The 21,578-nt window shown below is 48.7% G+C and overlaps 1 protein-coding gene across 1 annotated transcript in view; it reads left to right on the top strand.

Annotated features, from left to right (window-relative positions):
- The window catches only part of XYLT1 (xylosyltransferase 1), a 304,620-nt gene extending 283,048 nt beyond the window's left edge, over nt 1-21,572 (top strand). Inside the window, exons 10-13 of the mRNA XM_024744361.1 lie at nt 123-385; nt 6,885-7,080; nt 13,585-13,918; nt 19,579-21,572. Of these exons, the coding sequence (XP_024600129.1) occupies nt 123-385; nt 6,885-7,080; nt 13,585-13,918; nt 19,579-19,901 (1,116 nt within the window). The 3' untranslated portion in view covers nt 19,902-21,572. The remainder of the gene's footprint in view (nt 1-122; nt 386-6,884; nt 7,081-13,584; nt 13,919-19,578) is intronic.
- The last annotated feature ends 6 nt before the right edge of the window (nt 21,573-21,578 follow it).

Genomic DNA, 21,578 nt, shown 5'->3' with positions numbered 1-21,578 from the left:
GGCAGTAAGTGTCAGAGCTGGGATGTGGATCCAGGCAGGCTGGCTGCAGAGCCCGGCTCCTAAATACCCACCTACCCTTATCCCCACTTCCTGACATTGTTCTTTTGATTTCATGAGCGCAGCAGACAGCCCGGCCCACCTTCTTTGCTCGCAAGTTCGAAGCTGTGGTGAATCAGGAAATCATTGGGCAGCTGGACTATTACCTGTATGGGAACTACCCCGCGGGCACCCCGGGCCTCCGCGCGTACTGGGAGAATGTCTACGATGAGCCTGACGGCATCCACAGCCTGAACGACGTGACGCTGACCTTGTATCATTCCTTCTCCCGCCTGGGCCTCCGCCGGGCAGAGCTGTTGCTGCACGACGCCGGGGAGAACAGCTGCAGGTGAGCCAGGGAGCAGGGGGACCAGGGATGAGGGAACGCCCTCCTCTGTAGGGGCTGCGGCTCCACGCATGCTTCTCCCTAAAATCATCCACGCAGACATCCCAGCGTTCAGAGCATTTCCTGTCTAAGCCTTCGTCACCCTTTTACCTTCTCAGGATAGCAGATCTAATGTTTACCTAATTATTTCCTTTCTGTGGACTCATTCTTTGTGCTAAATATATGTATTTTAGAAGGAAGCTTTATGTCACCGTATTAGTTATTTTTGTTCCACATGGAAAGTAATCATGAAAATACAGAACTTTTTTTTTTACTTTTTATTATGGAAAATGTCAAATATACACCAAATAGAGAGAAAAGTGTAACCCCATCTCTCATCACCAGCTCTAGCAATTACCAGCTCCCGGCCAATGCGGTTTCATCTGCGCCTTCACTCACCTTCCCCTTGTCCCAGATCAGTTTGATTGAAGCAAATCCCATAAATATTTTATCTCTGAAAATTCACTCCTTTTTAAAATGTAACCATACTATCATTGTTACACCAAAAAACATAACCAAAAACATCACAAAAAGGCAGAACTATTATTTAAAATGTTCATGTACCCTTTAGAATCGTCTCATCTACCACTAGTGGGTACCAGTTGACACTTTAGGAAAGAATGTTCTAGAATATATGAATAGAAGACGGAAGGTGGGAAAACGATTCAACATCACCCCATCTCTCCCCTGCCTTTCCCTAAGCCAGCCAACCCTTCTCATTTCGTGTACCTTCTCTTCCGTTCTCTAGCAATGTACATTGCAGGTATTTCCACAGTGACAACGAGGATTTGGTGTCCTGCTTCTTTCGCTCGGCGTTATAATACTAGCCCGTCTTCTCCTTGCTGTTCTGCAGCTTCCTTAAGGATAATGACCCTTTTTTTTTTTTTTTTTTTTTTTTTTTCGGTACGCGGGCCTCTCACCATCGTAGCCTCTCCCGCCGCGGAGCACAGGCTCCGGACACGCAGGCTCAGCGGCCACAGCTCACGGGCCCAGCCGTTCCATGGCATGTGGGATCTTCCCGGACCGGGGCACGAACCCACGTCCCCTGCATCGGCAGGCGGACTGTCAACCACTGCACCACCAGGGAAGCCCTAATGACCGTTTTTAATGCCACTAGTATTCCACTGAGTAGGAATTCCGGAGTTTGCTTAATTCAGCCCTTTCCTGTTGCTATTGTCAGTAATGGACCATTGTACATAATGTTCTGATGAATATCTGTTTGCAGAAAGCCTCTTTTATCCCCCTTCTCTTTTCTGATTATTTCCTGAGGATGGGTTCCCAGAAGTGCCTCTAGCCACTCTCCTTCTCCTTCTTGTTCTGCCTCCCACCTCCCTCTTTAAACAACCAAGAAAAAAAAGTATTAATATCAGTCTTTCCCCACTGAGCCTTCTGTGTCCCTCCCTGCCCCGCTCTTCCCTCTTCTCAAGAACAGAAGAAAGAGAGGAAAGGAACCATTTTGTTCCCTAAAACTCTGAAAACATGCGGCCCCATGCATGCACGCCAGCTGGATTTCCACAGGGCTGCAACAGTTTTTTCCCTCAGCCTTCCCTCTCCTCTCCCTGCAGGTTCTGATTTAGTTAAAAGGGAGACCAGAATGGGTTAGGAACCCAGGACCTGCCATTTGAACTCCACTCTACTTACTAGCTATTGACCTTGGACAAGTCATGAACCTCTCAGAGCCTCAGTTTTCTCATCTGTAAAATGGGAGTAATCATAAGCCTTACAGCATATGGTGTTGTGAGGTTTAAAGGGGATAATCCTCCAAAACTACCTTATGAGTTATGTATTATTATCCCCATTTTAACAGTATTTTACATATGAAGTGCTTGGTACATGTTTATGCTGTTGTTGATATCTTAGTTGCCAATATTCTTAAACTGCCAAAAGCAGCCAATAGGGAGCCGGCTGTGCTCCATCACTGGTTACATGAACTGTTCATCGCTTCCTCTGCGCTGTTCTTTGCTGACCGTCCCCACTGTCCCCACTCATTCTACCTTTTCCCAGTCTTCCAGGGTCATCTCAGGTGCCACATCCTCTGTGAAACTTGCTAAGAGCTCCCCTGATAGCCCACCCCGTGCCTCTCCTGAGCCCAAAGTAGCCTCCAACACTCCCACTGCACTTAGCAGCAGTGTCTTGGATCAAGGCTGTTGGTGAATGTCTTTCCCCCTGCTAGTCCGGGGTTAGAATCCCTGGCCAGGGAACCACATATGTGTCCCCAGTAGATGGCACAGTGCCCGATGCTTGGGAGGCAAATGCCGTTTAAGAGTAGTTTTAATCCCAGGCTTCATAGCATTTATAAGGTAAATAATCTTATAGAAAATTTCAAAAGATTCCTCCAATTGATTTATAGTTGTTGAAATTTTTACCTGGTATTTGTTTTGGGATTAAGCAAGCCATCAAGTTGCCTCAGGCCTGGAATCCTTTGGCTTCTACCACATTTTTTATTGTAATGGAACCATTGTGCCTCGCCGTGGGAAAAGCCAATATATATTTATGAATATGAGCTTGCAAATAAATCAGGACAAAGGACCCTTGTCCCAAAGGCAAAAAAGAGTAAATTTCTACCCCTGGGCTATCTGGGGAAACAGCAAGTGAAAACTTTATTTCAGGAGTCTCATTTTCTCTGGGCATTTCAGGCAGATTGTGTCTTTCTAGTCTATAGTATAACCTTTCATAAAAATAATATTTATTGATTTTTTTCCTCATTAGGTAATAACATTTGTTCATTGCAGAAAATCTCAAAATGGCAATTTGAAAGTTTTCTTGTGAGCCCTATCCAGAGATAAGGATGTCAGTATTTTATTACATGTCCTCAAATTCAAATGCCATCAGGACCAGGCAGGAAGCATGTATCCTCAGCGCAGGGTGGGCTGACCTGTAAACCAGGGACCCCCGCCGGGGCCCCGGTGCTGACCGCCAGCATATCCTTGCCCTCCGGCACATTCCTTGTAGGAATGTACCTTTGGAGTTGCCAGTCACATCTCCTGAATTTTCAAGACAAATCAGAAATCCACATTTATGTGCGAGCCTCCTAAATTTTTTAATACCCACCTCATTTAAATAAGAAGTAAAAACACCTTTGGGCCAAGTGAATGCACCTGAGGCATCCTTTAGGTTCTATTGTATTGCACCTGGCATCTTGTTACAACTCCCTTCTTAGTCTTAATTACTTAATTACCATATAGAATCTAGAGGAGGTACCAGTGGGCTTTGTGTTCAGTCCTGGGTTACAGGTTCCCTAGATGTACCTTAGAAGCAAAGGGTTCAAGAGAAAATCCTTCTAGAATCTTCCCTCAAACAGTAAGTATGGATTGAGCACCTACCATGTGGCAGGCTGTGTTAGGCACTGGGTGCTCAGCCATGACCCAGACAGACCAGGTCCCGAGCTCAAGGCCCTCCCATGCTAGTGTGAAAGCAGGCTGTACCCCAGCTCACAGAAACAAGAACGAAAGATCTATAGAGAATGAAGAATGAAGATAAACTCAAGTAACAGCAGTGAGCTGGTGACTTAAGTTCAGGGGTCAAGGAAGGTCTCTCTGAGACGGTAACATTTAAGCAAAATAAGACAGACAACCATGCAACCATAAGAAGAAAAGAGCATCTCCAGCAAAGAGAATGTCCTATGCAAAGGCCCTGAGGTGAAAATGAGCTTAGCATGTTCAAGAATCCAAAATAAGGTCCACGTGGGGCTTCCCTGGTGGGCACAGTGGTTGAGAGTCCACCTGCCGATGCAGGGGACACGGGTTCGTGCCCCGGTCTGGGAAGATCCCACATGCCGCGGAGCAGCTGGGCCCGTGAGCCGTGGCCGCTGAGCCTGCGCGTCCGGAGCCTGTGCTCCGCAACGGGAGAGGCCACAACAGTGAGAGGCCCGCGTACCAAAAAAAAAAAGGTCCACGTGGCTAGAAGGTGGTAGGTTGGGACGGAGGGAAACAATGAGACTAGAGAAAGAGGTAGGAGTTTTAGACCAGGTAAGGAGTCTGGGTTTTACCCAAGCATAAGCAAAACCCCTTGCAGTATTTAAGGAAGGGACGATGCATATTGCTACTATGAGAATCAGTTATAGCAGACAAAGGTAGGAGGAAGACGAGTAAGGACGCTTCTGCAAAGGTCCAGCAAGACGTGATGTTGGCTTGGACCAAGATGCTGGCGGTGCATAGGACAGTAGAGGTTGGATTCAGGTGGAGAAAACAGGATTTCTTGGAAGAAGATAAGGGAAAGCGAGCAACCCAAGATTAACTCCTAGATTTCTGGGGCACTTGACCATTGCTTGTTTGCCTGACCCCTTAGCAGCGCCCCATACAACTGACCACAGCCTTCTGGAAACACTTTCTTCTTTTAACTCCCATGACAACAATCCGTCCTGCTTTTCTTCCACCTTTACTAGTCAAACACTGACGACCTTACAGAACAAACACTGACGACCTATTATTTACCTATTGCAATAATGTCGTGTAACAAGCCCCAAATCAGTGCTTTGAAACGATAAGCATTTACAGAGCCTTCAAGTTTGCAGGTGAGCTGGGCAGTTCTCCTGGGCTCAGCTGGCCTCTCTCCTGCGTCTGCAGCCAGCTGTAGGTCTTGGCTGGGAGTGGTTGGCGGATCTAGGATGGCTTCGGCTGGGATACCCGGGGTGGCTCTGCTCTGCTCTGAGTGTCTCATCCCTCCACAGGCTACTCTAGGTGTGCTCTCATGGTGATCACAGAAAAGCAAGAGAGAGTGGAAATGTGCCAGGCTACTTGGGGCCCTGGCTCAGAACTGGCATGATACATCCCCCTCTTCTGGCCAAAGCAGATTTGAGATGGGGGAATAGACTCACCTCATCGGTGCAAGGAAACCTACAGAGTCACATGGGAAAGAGACAGGAGAGGTGACAAGTTGCAGACATTAATGCAGGCAACCCCAGGACACTTTCACAGTGCCATCTGTGCTGTCCACAATCGTCACTAGCCACGAGGAGACATTAAGTCTAAATTAACTACAATTTAGAATGCAGTTCCTCGGTTTCACCAGCCACATCTCGAGTGCTCGGTTGTCAGAAGTGGCTGAGGCTACTGAACTGAAGTGCACAGATGCAGAACAGTCCTCATGGCAGTGAGTCTGCAGCACAGTCCAGAGGGAGGGTTTTCTGCTGCCAAAGTCCAGACCAAAGTGGACTTGCGTGGGCCGGGAATGCCCAGCAAGCAGTCTGAAGACAGTGCAGGTTTTTTTTCTCAAAGCCCCGAAGGCATCCGATAACAAGGCAGTGATTTCAGGAGATGCGTAACACAGGAAGGCGGCTTCCCTAACTGTTATAATCAGACATAAAGATTCAAACTCCAGAGCAGGACCAGAGGAAAGGAAGGCTGAGAGGGACAGTGATTTGTGGAATGCTGTCATTAAGGAACCACAAGCACCCTCTAAGTACCACGCGCCTTACATACTGCAGAAGCCGACAGCTTTTCATTTCACAAGTAGGAAGGGCAAAGAACTGGGCTCGTCCGGGCTCCTCCTTCCTTCTCTCTTCGCTCCCCCCTCCTCTGGGCATCTCTGCTTCGCTTCCCTGCCCCTTTCAGCGAGAAGCCTTTGTGGATCAAAGGCATGCATCTTAAAACGAGCTACCTACTTGTGTATGTAAGAATTTATCTCAGTTTGGCAGTAATTTTTAAGGACCATACCCAGTGCCACCGGTAAGGACAGTGAGGTGTAAATCAGTACCACCTTTCTGATAAACTTGGGCAGCAGACATCAAGAGCCCCTTGGAGATTAGAGAGGAAGAAAGATGCTCCCCAAAACATTTTTGCTCAAGGATGGTTAATGCAGCATTGTTTAGAATGGCAAAAAATTAGAAACCAGTTGAACACCCAATGATGGGGAACTTTCTCTATAATATGATAATACCATATTTGGTGTTATAGTTCCATATCATGGTATTACATACAATGGAAGAATGTATACACACACACACACACGAATCATGTTTTCAGAGACTATTCAAAGACGTGATAATGCACAGGAGATACTATGAAGCAAAAGCAGGATATAGCCAGTGTGTATATGACGGTCCCAGCTATGTAGGATTTATGTAAATATGTGTGTAGAAAATAAGGCTGAAAAGAAACAGGTCACGATGACACTGTTCGCACGCTGCCGTCGCTTCTCAGTGCCTAGCACTGGAGGGTCGGTGAATGGCTGTGAATTGACATCGTCTATGGAAAGAAGCATCGAAAGGAGTCGTTTTTATTCTCTTGATTGTGCTTTCATACAGTCAGCATGTCTTACATTTATGATCAGCAAAAAGTTACTGTTCACAGTTATGGAGATCATAGGATCACAGGGAGCAGCTTTCAGGAACACAGTGAGCTTTGTATAAAATGGGGATTATTTTAAGGACAGGACCAGCGTGATGGGTGGGGAACCCCACTGTGATCCAACACACGTCCAGCCCTGACCCATGAGCTTGCATGAGCCTGTGCATGTCTTTCAGGTACTATCCAATGGGCCACCCAGCCTCTGTCCACCTCTACTTCCTTGCTGACCGTTTCCAGGGCTTTCTGATCAAGCATCACGCTACCAATCTGGCCGTGAGCAAACTCGAGACCCTGGAGACATGGGTGATGCCAAAGAAAGTCTTCAAGATCGCCAGCCCACCCAGCGACTTTGGGAGGCTTCAGTTTTCTGAGGTAAGAGGCCAGAAACTACCACACGACATCCCCTCTGGCAGTCCACTTGCTGGGCTCTGTTTCTGCTCTGACACGTGTAGTTGGAGCTGGAGGAGAAGAGGACTTGAAGAGGCCCAAAGATAAGCTGGCCCTGTGCCTGGAGAAGGTTCAGGGTGGTCAATATCAGTGCACCAACCAACCTGGAGCTTTGGTATATTTTTATGGTAGAACTTCTATTCCTTTTCATTTTTCACCCTAACCAGTGATTCCTCCTAAACCTATGTTAGTAATAAACCAGTAACAAACCAGTTTCCTAATGAAGTTGTGGCATTAGTCCCATCTTACAGATTAGAGAACTGAGGCCTATAGAGAGTCAGTGATTTTCTGGATCGTAGCTAGGAAGCAGAAGAGCTCAACATCGAATCCAGGTCTCTTAGGCCACAAATCCCATGCTTAATTGTGCTTTTGTTTCCCCAGTTCCTAACGCAGGGTTTAACTCAAAAAGTAAGCACCAGATCAGTCATTGAATGGTTGAGTGAATGGATGCATGCGTGCGTAGAGGGATGAACAGAGGTGTCAGTGGACGGACAGATGGTCTGATGCATGGATCCATGGAATGCAGTTCCCACCTCCCCAGGACCGCATTGTCTTTTAGTTATTTTTCTGCCTGGGGAGATGGATTCATCTAACACCACCCTTGTAACATCAGCCCCACCTCGAGACCTGAAAGGCCCAACATGACCTGGCCTCTGTCTGCTTCTCCAGCCTCATCCAGGACCACTCTTCTTCCCGCTCACTCTTCTCGCATCTTTGTCAAACATGCCAAGTTTGTTCCTGCCTCGGGCTTGACACGTGGTGATCCTCCTTCCTGAATACTGTCCCCCAGGTTTTCACCTTTTTTGTTGTTGTTGTTCATTCTGATCTAAGTCCAAATAGCGCACCTTCGGAGAAGCCTTCCGTGCCCACCCACTTATGCCACATTTCTACACCCACCACATCCCTATTTTATTTTTTTCCTAGCATTTACCATCTCAAATGATCTTGTTGATTTCTCTGATCGCTTGGTGATTGTCTGCAAGAGCAGAGATTGCAGCACTGGCCCACTGCTGTGCCCTCAGCACATACAAGAGCACAGCCTTCGTAGATGCTGAACAGGATTTCTGAATGAGTGAGTGTGTGTGCTTGGGTAGTGATGCTGCTGGGAAAGGGAGACGTGATCAAGCTTGGTGAGCGTTGCCCGCACAAAATTCCAGCACCTGATTTCTAACTACCCCACGTCAGCAAGAAGCTAAAGAGGTGATTCATTCCCGGAGTTCAACATCCCCAATGTGTTTGGCTGCTGGGTTAGGGATGAAGAATCCTGTTCTAGAATATGGAGAATCTTGAAGGTCAGGAGTAGGGTGGGAGGAAGTGTCTGAGTTGCTTCCATTTTCCTTGCTGGTCCTTTTCCAGTCCCTCTGGCCCCGCCTGGCCGACCTGTGCCCGACTGGATGGGCACTGAACAGGCACGGGTGGAAGTTTCTTGTTCAGCCACGATTTTCAGTTAAGGCTCCAAATGGATTGGCTGGATCCGAGCTGCCATGGGAGCCCACTCCATAAATGACTGGCGTCAGGGGGCAATTAGACGCTGTCCCAGTTGGATTCTGTGCTGGGGGCCCAAGAGGCCAATCGAAGACATTAATGTCCCATTAGGGAGATGGATGCCTGGTGGCTGGGCTCTCCCTGTCTGTCAGGCTGCCAGTGGGTAACTGGGCACTTCTGGCCATTAGGGAGATGGATGCCTGGTGGCTGGGCTCTCCCTGTCTGTCAGGCTGCCAGTGGGTAACTGGGCACTTCTGGCCATTAGGGAGATGGATGCCTGGTGGCTGGGCTCTCCCTGTCTGTCAGGCTGCCAGTGGGTAACTGGGCACTTCTGGCCATTAGGGAGATGGATGCCTGGTGGCTGGGCTCTCCCTGTCTATCAGGCTGCCGGTGGGTAACTGGGCACTTCTGGCAGTGACGGATGTTGGCCACTCCGTGGCTAGTGATTTGTGAGGGTTTCCGCTACAGCTCTGGTGCCCTTGGTGTGGGAACCACTCAGCTCTCTGGCAGAGTAACAGCATGTGATGCAGGGAACCCTGAAACTTGTGTCTTGATTTTTTTTCCCTTAGTTTTAAGGCAAACAGTGTAAAATTGGACGAGAAGTGGGGAACGAACTGCAGGGCCACTTTGTGGGCTATTGAGAACCTCCGTCGGGTCAGCGCTGTCCCGGGGCTTTGCATAGGGCCTGGCTCATGGCAGGCGGCCAGCGTCATTGAATAGCTCCGATTTCTCCATCCCTGGGAGTCCCATGTTAGTGGCTTAGAGGAAACATGCTCAGTCCTTCGGCAGGCAGCCCCCGAGCGCCTACAGTACATGAGGTGTAGGAGGGACAGTAGTGTACCAGACAGACCAGACCCTTGTTATTGTGGAATTGCGGTCTAGCGGGGCACTCGACCAATGAGTGAGCAAATAAATGAACAAAAACGCTCCAGTTAAAGGCAAGTATTATAAAGAAAATAAAACTTCATTCATGTGACTCCTGAGGACTTGAGAGGCTGGTAGGGACAGCTTTCTGTTACTAAACCAAACTTGGGTCTGCTCGCCCAAGCACAGCAAAGCCAATCTACTGACACCGGGTTGTGGTGAAGGAAAGCACAGCATTTATTCTAGGGCGCCAAGCAAGGAGTCCAGGCAGCTAATGCTCAAAAGACGCAAATTCCCTGATGGCTTTTCGGGAAAGGTTTTTAAAGGCAGGATGAGGGAGGGCGGTTGTCGGGGGCATCATCAGCTCATGGACATTCTTCTGATTGGTTGGTGGTGAGGTAATCAGGAGTCGACATCATCGACCTTCTGGTTGCAACCCATCTGGGGTCTAGTGCTTGTGGGCAGCATGCAGTTAACTTCTTCCAGCTGGTGGGGATTTCAGTATCTGCAAAACAGCTCAAGGATATGGCTCAGGATACTATCTATAGCCCTTGAGGAGGAACTAAAAGGTCCTTGACTTTGTTTAATGGCTAAACTATTATTATTTTGTCTCACTTGACTGTTTTCCTTTCTTTCTGAATTTTCTCACTTCTCTAATTAAATTTATTCTGTGGAACTCAAGGAAGGCCTAGGAGGCTAAAGTTTTTATTCCAGACAAGAGGCAGGTGGAGGACCTAGGAGGATCTGTCTGGAGAAGGCCCCATAGAGTCCTGCTGGGTTACATTTGATGGAACGATTCATTTGGGAAGGCTTTTCTAATGAGATAACTTTAGGGTTGAAACCTGTAAAAGAGTCAATGGTGGAAAGACCTAGAACATTCTTGGATCTTCCAAGAGAAGAGCATGCACAAAGGTCCTGAGGCTCCAGGAAGGAGCTTGGCATATTCAAGGAGCAGCAAGGCCAGTGTGGCCCGTGAGAAGGAGGAAGGTCTCAGGGGGGCCAGAGGACAGATCACGAGGGGTCTCGCAGGCCCTGGAAAGAAGTTTGAATTGCATTTTAGGTGCAGTGGGAAGGAAGCCTTGGTGACTTTGAAGCTGGGGACCGGTATATTGAGCTTGAACTTCAACGCATACTTAAATTTGAGTAATTGACCACTTGGCAGTGAATGGCAGTGGACTTCCACAGTGAGGCCTGGTGAGAAGATCTTGAGGGCCACAGATGATGTGACAGCAATGGGGCTCCCTCTCGGGCAGCCCCAGATCCCCTCATGTTTGGAGGCAGCAGCTGATTTCCTCCTCCTCTCCTAGATACAGGACAAATTCAAGTTTCCCACTGTCAGCTGCTCCACCGCTCTTCCACCTGGGTTATCTTGGTTTTAGAACTCAGACTTAGGAGACCTGTTCACCCCCATTTCTCTGGGGGATCCAAAGATGATGTTCTGGACTGTCCCCCCGCTCCCCTAACGGGTCATACATCCCTTCCTTAAGTAGGACCCCAAAATGGTTTTGTGATCATTGATCCATTTGTCCATGTGCTCGGCCCCTAATCTTTCGTGACACATGTAGATAACGGGTGGATTGATGGAGATATTGAGCACCGACCGCACGCTCGACACTCTTTTCGGCACTAGTGATGTAGTAGTGAACAAGCCAGATGTAGTCCCTGCCCTCATGCAGTTGACAATTTGGGGTTTTTTTTATTTTACTGAAGTATATTTGATTTACAATGTTGCATTAATTTCTTCTCTACAGCAAAGTGACTCAGTTACACACACACACACATGCATACATTCGTCTTCACATGACGGTTTTGAGCTATGGAGAGAGACAAGTACATCAGAAGTTGTGATACTGTACAAAACAGATAGGTTAAAAGGCTATGCTGGGCAAATGCTTAGACAAGCACATCAGGGGTGCCTGTAAGCAGAGGTTTCCAGGTAGAGGTGACACCTGGGCTGAGAGCTAGATGATGAACTGGCCAGGAGGAGGACGGGGAAGGGAGGAAGACTGAGCCTGAAAGAGGGCCGGGCGTGGACGGAAGATCAGGGGAGAGAGAGCCCTTCTGGCAGAGGCGCCGAGAGTGTTCCAGGGTGGCCTGGAGCATGGGGGAGGAGAGGGGAGGGAGAGGGATGGAGATGAAGCTGGAGTCGGATCGTAAAGGACCAGACCTCGCAGGATAGGACAGGAGGAAAGACTGGACTCGTGAACAGTGGGAAGGAGCTAGAAAGGATTGTATGGATGGAGGTCGCAGAATCAGGTTTCTCTAGAACAATCTCTGACTTTGAGGCCTAGCTTGCATCCTGCCCACTCATTCATTTATTTCTTCAATAGACAGTGTTGTTTTCATGCCTCCTGTGTTTCAGCTGCTGTGCTAGGCCGCAGGGGTGGGTCCTCAGTAGGAGCCAGTACCTGGAGAGGGTGGCAGGGTGGCAGAACAGGCCAAGATCTCCCAAGGCTGGGAGGGACGGCTGCCTCTGTCCCAGCATATCTCCCTCTGCTGCCCCTTAGGACAGCTCCTCAAGGCCAATCTTGGCCTAAAGATGGAAACCTGAAGCACGTTGTGGGCCTGGAACATGCACGTATTACAACCACCCCGGTAGGTGGTAGGCACCTGGCACATATGTTTTGGATGGATGAATGAATGAATGGATTAGTGGGTGAGTGAGTGAGTGAATGGGAGGCAATATACAGAAGAGTGAATAAGAACCCAGTCTCTGGGGTCAGACTTCCTGAGTCCCCCTCACTGATCAAAGCTAGTCATCCAACTGCTCTGAACCTTAGTTTCCTCATGTGTGAAGTGAGGATAACGTCAAGGGTCCCCCCTCCGTGGAGTTGGGAATGTTAGCCAGATCGATGCACCCACCCACTTAGCAGTAGGTCTGGCACACCAGAAGCTCTCAGTAAATATTAGCCGTGTAGCCCTGTGTCCTGGGTATAGTAACTTGTGGCCCGAACAACGAGAAAGTAAACCAGTTCATGTTTGCACTGCACATATGAAGTCTGCTCAGGGTGTAGACATGTTTAGCCACACCTGCACCCCAGCCTGCAAACACACACACATCAGAGACGCTGCTCACAGAAGGACCACGGCAGCAGTGTCCTTGTAGTGTGCTCATCCCCTGCTACCATGTACCCACATGCTGTGTCTTCAGAACATTATATTAAACCTCCTGGGGGAGAGAAGAGGCCCTAATTTAATCTGACTTGAAATAGTATCAAAGCTCAGTATCAGGGATCTATGTGGTTCATTCATTTTTTGCCAAGTCATTCACGCATTCATTTGACAGGTGATTGATGGAGCATTGATTGTGTACCAAGCACAGAGCTGGGCACCAGGAATCAGCAGGGGACCAGCCACAGGGATTTGAGCAGTGAGAGGACATTTCACAAGGTCTTTCTGGTTACTGGGTGGAGAATAAATTGCAGGCAGCAAAAGGGGAAGGATGGAAGCCAAGAGCAGATTTCTGGGAGGGGGTGTCAAAGCCATACACACCCCCCGCTGGCTGGCAGGAAGGATGGATATTGTACAACCATCTCCCACCCCTAGAGTCCAGCTCAGAATGCTTTAGGGAAGCCGAAGCTGTCTCTTCCCTGGAAAGCTATCTGAACTCCTGCAAATGATAGGCGATACTAAGGGGCCCTCACGTTTCCTAGCTTATAATAGGGCAGCTCCAAATCCTGAGCTCCACTCTTGTTCAGAATGATTGTACTAAAAAGAGGCACATTATGTGGAAAGCCAGTGACTAAAGTGGAAATCACCTGCACCTGTTGAGTGGCAGGTTGTATGTTTCCATGGAATGGCCTGCAAGCAGGTATTCATTCATTCCATGTATACACCACACAGTAGGCACAGGAGGCCCAAAGGTTTAGTGAAAGGGACCACAGGCCTCGTAATCCTTCAGACTAGGTCCAAATCCCAGGTCTCCTGCTTACTGCCTGTCCAACATTAAGTTACTGAGCAAGTAACTTAATTGGAGCCTCAGTGTCCTCGTCTGTTATATGGGTATATGAAGCCCAATAAGCAGTATCCTAGGCCTTCCTAAGAGGCCCAGTGATTTCAGAACTCACTCTCCTGTTTCAGGTCGGCACTGACTGGGATGCCAAGGAGCGGCTCTTTCGCAACTTTGGGGGTCTCCTGGGGCCCATGGATGAGCCAGTAGGCATGCAGAAATGGGGGAAGGGCCCCAACGTGACTGTGACTGTCGTCTGGGTGGATCCCGTCAACATCATCGCAGCCACCTACGACATCCTGATTGAGTCCACTGCCGAATTCACCCACTACAAGCCCCCTTTGAACTTGCCCCTGAGGCCTGGGGTCTGGACAGTGAAAATTCTCCACCACTGGGTGCCAGTCGCAGAAACCAAATTCCTCGTCGCGCCTCTGACCTTCTCAAACAGGCAGCCCATCAAACCGGGTGAGTACTTCCACTATTTCTGGGGGGTAATATTCCATTGCCCGAGGCCTCCTGGGTCCTTCACCTGGGCAGGCGGTGTTGCTCAGACATGGGGCATGTGGGCCACCTTCGAGAACAGTGCCCTCTGTTCTCAGGATTTTTTCCTGCTCATCTGTCATACAGAACCTTCTAATTTTCTGCCTGTCTCTGCACACTGAGGTGATGTTATCTGTCTCTGTATTAGACACCTATTTATTAGATGCTCTCCCACTGGACTTCTAGAAGGTCCTGATCATATTTAAGACAGGTGGGAAATAAACCCAAGCTGATATTGAGTTTCAGCAAATCTTGTTCAATGTTTTTAAAAAAAATAACTAAAATAGGAATCTCTGTTCATCAAAAGCATGATACTAGGTGAGGAGACGTATCACATACTAAAGGAAAATATTTGCACACACAAAAAAGTACTCAAATTCGGAAATCCCCTAAGTCAGAGCAAACTGCAAGCCACAGGCCAAATCCAGCCCACTTCCTGTTTTTGTAAATAAAATTTTATTGAAACGCAGTCATACTCATTTACATATTGACTGTGGTTGCTTTGGGGCCACAACGCCAGCATTGGGTAGCTGCCCACAGAGCCAGAAGTATTTGCTATCTAGCCCTTTAGAGAAAGGGCTAATCCCTGATAGAAAAGAAAGAAAAAAGAGAGAGCATATACACACATATATAAAAAGATGCTCAGCCTCGTGAATAATGAGAGAAATACAAATTAAAAGCAAAAAGAGATTCCGCTTCACATCTGCCATGTTTAGGACATGTTTGAAGATGAGACAACATCATTTGATGGTCAAGATGGAGAATAATAACTATCCATGTAAGTGCTAGCGAGAGAGCCACGTAATAAAATGAGTTCGCATTTGCTGGTGAAGTTGAACATACACACATACCCTACCTACCGCACAGAAATTCCACCCGAGGTAGAGGCCACAGAGACTTGTGCAGAAATACAGCAAGCTGTTCATAATAGCACCAAACCAGAACCAGTCCAAATATCCGACATCCAACGGACCAACGATGTGGTCTGTTCCGACAGTGGAGGTCTACGCGGCAGGGAACACGGCGTAGGACCCTCCACGTGCTGATCTGGATGAGCCTCTAGAACGTAATGTTAGGGTGGGGATATCAAAATTACCGTGCATGTATCTAAAGTTCAAAAACAGGCCAAGCCAACAATACAGTATTTCAGGATTCACGTATCAGCAGAAAGCTGCAAAGAAATGAAGGAAATCATTAACAGGAAATTCAGGATGGTGGTTCCCACTGGGCATGGGGTCAGGGAGAGGCGTGTCAGACTCATAGCACACCTGCCTTTTTTCTTTTTTTTCCAAAAGGCTTTCTTCTGTTTTTCTATTCCCTACCCCCCTTTCTTTTATCACAGGTAACGTCTTCCTCCCTGCTCAATCCCATCCCCAGGAGTGGCCACTGCCAACAGTTTGGTGTACAGTCCTTCTAGAGGTTTCTCAGTGCTTTTAAAGCATTGACATAAATCACAAAGACATTGTCACTTTTTTAAGAATAGAACTTGCTTTTTTCACTTTCCGAGTCAATATATGTAAAGCTGCCAACTGCCTAGTGTTCCTTTGGGTTAAGGACCCACAATCTATCTGTCCCTACCCCACCCCCGCCTGGGTAGACACATAGCTTCTTTTGTTGTTGCTGTTACAGATACCACTGCAAAGAAGATTCTTGAACCTAAGATAGTATGTGCCCATGAAGATGCATCCATAACATAGATTCCTAGAAAAAGGATTTCCAGGTCTCTCTCTCCATTTAACAGATCACAAACCCAGAAGCCAGAAACACATTACAGCCTCTGTTGGCTAAAAAGAGCTCTGGGCTGGGTGTCATTTAGCCAGTGACACAAGGAGAGGGGGACATAGATATGGGGAGGGGCACCTGGAGCCCTAAGAAGGGAGTTTTGATGTGAATTCTGTCCATTTCTGCTAAGTTTTTCTGCTAAGTTTCTGTGCTGAACAAGCAGAAAGATTTGGACCTCATGTTTTCAGGTAATGGAAGTCTGCTTCTCCTCTCCCCCATGAAACAGGCAAAAGACACCCCCTCCAGAACTAGCGGGGCCAGAGCCCACCCACTTAGGGTCCTCAAGTGTCCCACTGATGAGGCTCACATCCTTAGCATCTCTAAGGGTTCCCAAAGCCAGACGTGGAGGAGAGGGGTGGAAGTGGCCGTCTCCTCTTTGCTTCCCATATAGCTAATCGGACAGAAAACGAGTGACCCTGAATCCATCCCTACCTCAGTAAAATAGCCCGGGGCTATTCATGGGGTCCTGATTTTTCCCATCTTTTCTCCTGGGATTTCTGAGGACGGCGAGGCTCTCCCCACGCATGCCCAGGATGAGCCAAGGGTCATTTTACCCCACTGGGAGCAGCCCCCCTGTCATCAGTAATTGTATCTGTTAATGATGTTCTGGTGACAGGGAACACGAAGGTGGGAGCGATGCAATTTGTAAAATGATTCGTCAAGAGTAATTTGCTACTGATGCATCCCTGGTAATCTCAAGACATCTGATGAGGTGGCATTGAGGGAAATTTAATTATAGAGGCGAGCATTGTGGGCTGATGCTATAATAGCGTTTCCCACATTAACCTCATTTTTCATAAGGGTTTTCTGCACCAACCACAATATTTGGTTCCCAGCGTTCAAATGTTTGTTAACTCCTCTTTTCACTTTGAATGTCCTGCCTTTTCTCAGTTTGGGTGTCTCCCCAGTCCCCAGCTTCTCATCTCTGCAGTCCCTGCAGAGATGAAGGCGTTGAGAGGCTCTAGTAGGGAAGTCAGGACCTGCTCCAAAGAGAACAGGCTCTATCCTCCTGAAAAAATAGAGGAAAAGAAAACAGGGTTTTTTTCCTGAAAACCCTTTGGTGGGCATCAGGGAGAGGTGGGCCAGACTCCTTAAGGAACTCGAGAAAGAGAAGCTCTGCTAAGTATAGCAAGATAGGACATGTGCTCCAGGCGTGCTTCTCAGCTTTCTCCCCTCCAGACCAGAGTCCAGCCCCCCAGCTTCCTGGGGCATTGGGAACTAAAGGAATGACTTTCTCGTATATGCAAGTCAAAGCATATTTTTAGTTCAACTAGCTTTCTCATTGCTTTTTGTTTTTTTAATAACTTTATCTTATTTATTTATTTTTGGCTGCATTGGGTCTTCGTTGCTGCGCATGGGCTTTCTCTTTGTTGTGGTCGGCGGGCTTCTCATTGCAGTGGCTTCTCTTGTTGCGGAGCACGGGCTCCAGTAGTTGTGGCTCATGGGCTCTAGAGCGCAGGCTCAGTAGTTGTGGCTCACGGGCTTTAGTTGCTCAGTGGCATGAGGGATCTTCCCGGACCAGGGCTCAAACCCGTGTGCCCTGCATTGGCAGGTGGATTCTTAACCACTGCGCCACCAGGGAAGCCCTCCCATTGCTTTTTGGAGGGCAGGCACATATACACGGTCTTTCTTCCTCACTCAGGACCACACAAATTAGAAAGTAACGTGCTGATTATCCAGGCTCTCCTGGTTGTCTCCGAGGGTGACAGCCACCATCAAGCAAAGAGGAAGCATTGTCATCTGAATGCTACATTGTCTTATAAGGAGGTTTCTTCTAATCCTAGTGATCTTGGCTATAGCAAAACCTGATTTGGTAAAACACAACCTACCAGAATCATTAGCCAGTCTTTTCAAAAAATATATATTCTTGTGTTTGGCAATGAAATAAGCCATGAGTGGGAACTTCCTCAAAATAGAAACATCTAGCTTCTTTCCTTCAGCCCAAATGTCTAGACTTTCTGCTTCCCCATCTTTAAGCCCTGGGAAACAGTCACTGTCTCTCTTGTTCATATGTTACTTTACTGTTTACAAAGCATGTGAACTTCTGCCTGAGCCTCGTGCCAGCCCTGTGAGTCTAATTGCTGGAAGGGTGAGTATCCCCATTTTGCAGATAGGGAAACCAAGTCTGCAAAAGACTAGCTCCCAGATGGAAAAATAAAATAAACAAAAGCATTGTTTTAGCTTCCTGCTGATGTATGAGCCTCTTGGTAGAGTATCATAATGACAAGAACGGGCTTTGGAGTCAGCAAGCCCTGGATTTAACTCCAGATTTGTCTCTAAACTATAGCTGCTTCCGTTTCCTCATCTGTAAAATAGGGATGATAAAATCAGCCCTATAGTTGTGTGTGTGTGTGTACTGTGTACTAGTAATGCCAATAATAATAATCCTAGCTAAACTTTCCCAAGGACTTAGACTATGCCAGGCACCATTTTAAGCACCTCACGTGAGTCAGCACATTTAATCATCACAAACAAAGCTACGAGGAAGGTACTGCTTCTCCACTCATTTTACTGATGAGGAAGAAGTAACACACCTGGTATGTGGGACGTGGGGATTCAAACCCAGACAGCCTGACTGCTGTCCCCGAGCTCTGGCATGAGACCCCGGTGCTCAGCAAGGCAGAGCCATTTTGGGAGCCAGCTGGACTTCCCACCCCACCCCACTCTGGTCCCAGCTTCGTGGTTTCCAGGACTCCTTGCTGTGGGCCATTCACGCCCCACATCTTGGACCAAAGCAGAGATCCAGGTCTTATACGGAGTTCATGGTGGGCATACAGCAGCCAAGGGCGGGGCTGCTCACCAGGCTCTGAGGTCCACAGACCCGGGTTCCAACCCTGGCTCTGACTCTCATCACCTGTATGATTTGGGGAAAGACGCTTTGCATCTTTAATGAGCTTTAATGAGGCTTTGCATCCTCTGTTCCCAATGCCTGGAATTCTCTTCTCCAGGATCTGCACGTGGCTTCTTCCTTCCCGTGCATCAGTGCTCAGCTCAGATGTCATCTCCGCAGAGAGGTCTCCCCGGCCATCCCAGCTAAAATAAACACCCTTGTCACTCTCTAACCCAGGAATCAGCAAGCTTTTATTGTAAAGGGCTAGATGGCAAATTTTTCAGCTTTGTGGGCCATATACAATCTCTGTCTCAGCTACTCAGCTGTGCTGTAGTAACAGCCATAAACAATATGTATCCAAATGGGCATAGCCGTGTTCCAATGAAACTTTATTTACAACAACAGGTGGTGGGCCGCATTTGGTCCAAGGGCCGTAGTTTATCAAGCCCCTGCTCTGACTCAACACACCCCATTTATTCCCTTCATGACACTTACCACTTTCTGGAATTACCTGATTTATTTACTTCTTTCTTTCTTTATTGTCATCATTCTTCCTCCCCTGGATTGCAGTCTCCTTCATTGTCTGGTTTGCTCCAGCACAGAATAGAGCCTGGCACTTAATAAATCTGTATCAAATAAATAAACGAATGAATGCCTTGCAGAGGTAGATGTTTCGTAAATATGTGTTGAATGAATTATTGTCTGGACTATAGAAAGGGCTCCATAAATACACGCTGAATGAAAAGATGAACGGACCATGCCCTGCACAAAGTGGGCTCATACCTGTTGAAGGAATGTCCTCGTAGGCTCAGTTTCTTTGTCTGTACAATGGGAGTGCTAAAAGAACTTCCTCGTGAGATTGTCCCGCGAACTGAATGGTGCTACGCGGTGCCCAGCACAGTGCCAAGCACACAGTAGTAGGTGACCAGTCCATGGCTCTTCTAATGATGTAATTGTTCCCTTTGGCTTTCAGAGGAGGCATTGAGGCTGCACAACGGGCCCCTCCGCAGCGCCTACATGGAGCAGAGCTTCCAGAGCCTGAACCCCGTCCTCAGCCTGCCCATCAACCCCGCCCAGGTGGAGCTGGCTCGGAGGAATGCCGCGTCCGCCGGCGCCGCACTGGAGCGCTGGCTGGACTCGCTGGTGGGCGGGATGTGGACCGCCATGGACATCTGTGCCACAGGCCCCACCGTCTGCCCAGTCATGCAGACCTGCAGCCAGACGGCCTGGAGCTCCTTCAGCCCTGACCCCAAGTCAGAGCTGGGCGCAGTCAAACCCGACGGCCGGCTCAGGTAGCACTGGGCACGTGGGGGCCCCAGCGGATCTCAAAGGGGAAGCAGCCAGAGGGCCAGTGGGAGCCGGACCCTGGGCTCCAACCCCCGAGGGGGGTGCCTTTTGGGAGCGGGGCTCTCCTGGCCATCGAACGACGGGAGGGAAGGTTTGGAGGCCGAAGCAGGTTCTGCCAGCCACCTGCACCCAGCAGGCCGGCTCCCGGGGGTGGGGACGGCTCAGTCCCAGCACCGTGGTGGTCTTACCTCTTCTGATTGATCCTCGAGTGCTACAGGTTCCTTGTCTTCCCCCTCAATGACCTGACCCCCACCCCACCCCGCCCAGACAAGTGATTCCAAAACTTTTATTTTGAGCAGCAGAGCTTTGTTTACTAAGTCGTAGGCGGAGGGAGGTCCAGGGTGAGGATGAAATCCAGGCTGCTCTGGTTGAAGCTGCGAGTGTGAGATTCTTTCTCAAAGCTTAGCCCACCGGGCAGTCCCTTCCCAAGGGCGTCTCCTAAGGTACCTCTTCAGAACCCAAGGGCTCTGCAAAACCTAGTTTGAAAAGCACTGCCCAGAGGGTGGGTTTGATCTCCAGCCCCGCCCTTCAGCTCCTCTGGGCCAGGAAACCCTTGTGCCAGCCCTGAAGTGACAGGACACTAAAGTCACGCTCTCGAGGGCCCGTCCCCAGGGAGGTAGCGGGCTTGGCAGGGCCTCCCACCAGCCCTTCTCAGATTCAGCCATCCTCCTTTGTAACTAGATGAGCCAGAGAGCCTTCTGATGTGCCATGGCCAAGGTCCACCCAAACTGTGACTGCCAGACAGCCTGGGCTCCAGGCCACCCTCCTTCGAGGCAGAAATTGGGCGATGCTCATGAGCGTGAGGGTCAAACCCCCAGCCGTTCACGGGCGAGGAGATCAAGACCATGACCCCTCTGGGCCTTGACAGCGGGAACTTTGGGGACCATGGCCGTGAAACTCATAGAGATCCTTGGGAGCAAAACTCCTGAGCTGGTCAGCACAGCAATACCTGTCACGTGCCTGAGCCCTTTGTTCTGAGGTCAGGCGTTTGGAACATTTGTGAATCGCACACTCGGTGCTGCTGGGAGCGACCAAACTGCATGGAACAGACTTTTCACGGCCAGGAAAAAGCATTTTAGATTCAGTTTTTAAATTCGTGCCCTTTCTTATCCAAGGTGCCAACAGGCCCATCTGACACGCAGTGTAAAAGTGGGAAGCTTGAGTATCTGGTTGTTTGAAACCTAAAGAACAGTGTGTGTTATTCAAATTGCTTGAGTTACTAGAAACGCAAAGGGTTTCCTTGCCATGTGTACATCAGAGGGCTGCCCTGCTCATCCGGAGACCTCTCCCCGGAGGCCCCCTCCTCCGCTGGTCCCACCCTCCCCCCAGGGACAGGGTTCTCTTGGAAAAGTCCTTCCCACGGAGAGCTGGTCCTTGGCGATTCCGCTCCAGTGTGGGTTTGAAGGTACCGCCCTTTGCTCCCAGTGATCTGTCAGCTGTCGCCCCCTACTCACACCCCCAGCCCAGCAAGGCAGAATGTCCTATGGGCCATGGAGGATATAGAGAAGGGACACTTTAGATATTTATTATTTATATGTTTTGGTCAATGACTAATTAGTAGGTGCTGTTTTTGCAGCTTGTCAATTACGTTATCTTACTAACTGAAGCTGCCTTTATTCACAAAAG

The sequence above is a fragment of the Neophocaena asiaeorientalis genome, unplaced genomic scaffold, assembly GCF_003031525.2.
Source record: "Neophocaena asiaeorientalis asiaeorientalis breed wild unplaced genomic scaffold, Neophocaena_asiaeorientalis_V1.1 scaffold91, whole genome shotgun sequence".
In the NCBI taxonomy this organism is placed as follows: domain Eukaryota; kingdom Metazoa; phylum Chordata; class Mammalia; order Artiodactyla; family Phocoenidae; genus Neophocaena; species Neophocaena asiaeorientalis.
This window is presented reverse-complemented; position numbering and strand designations above follow the sequence as displayed.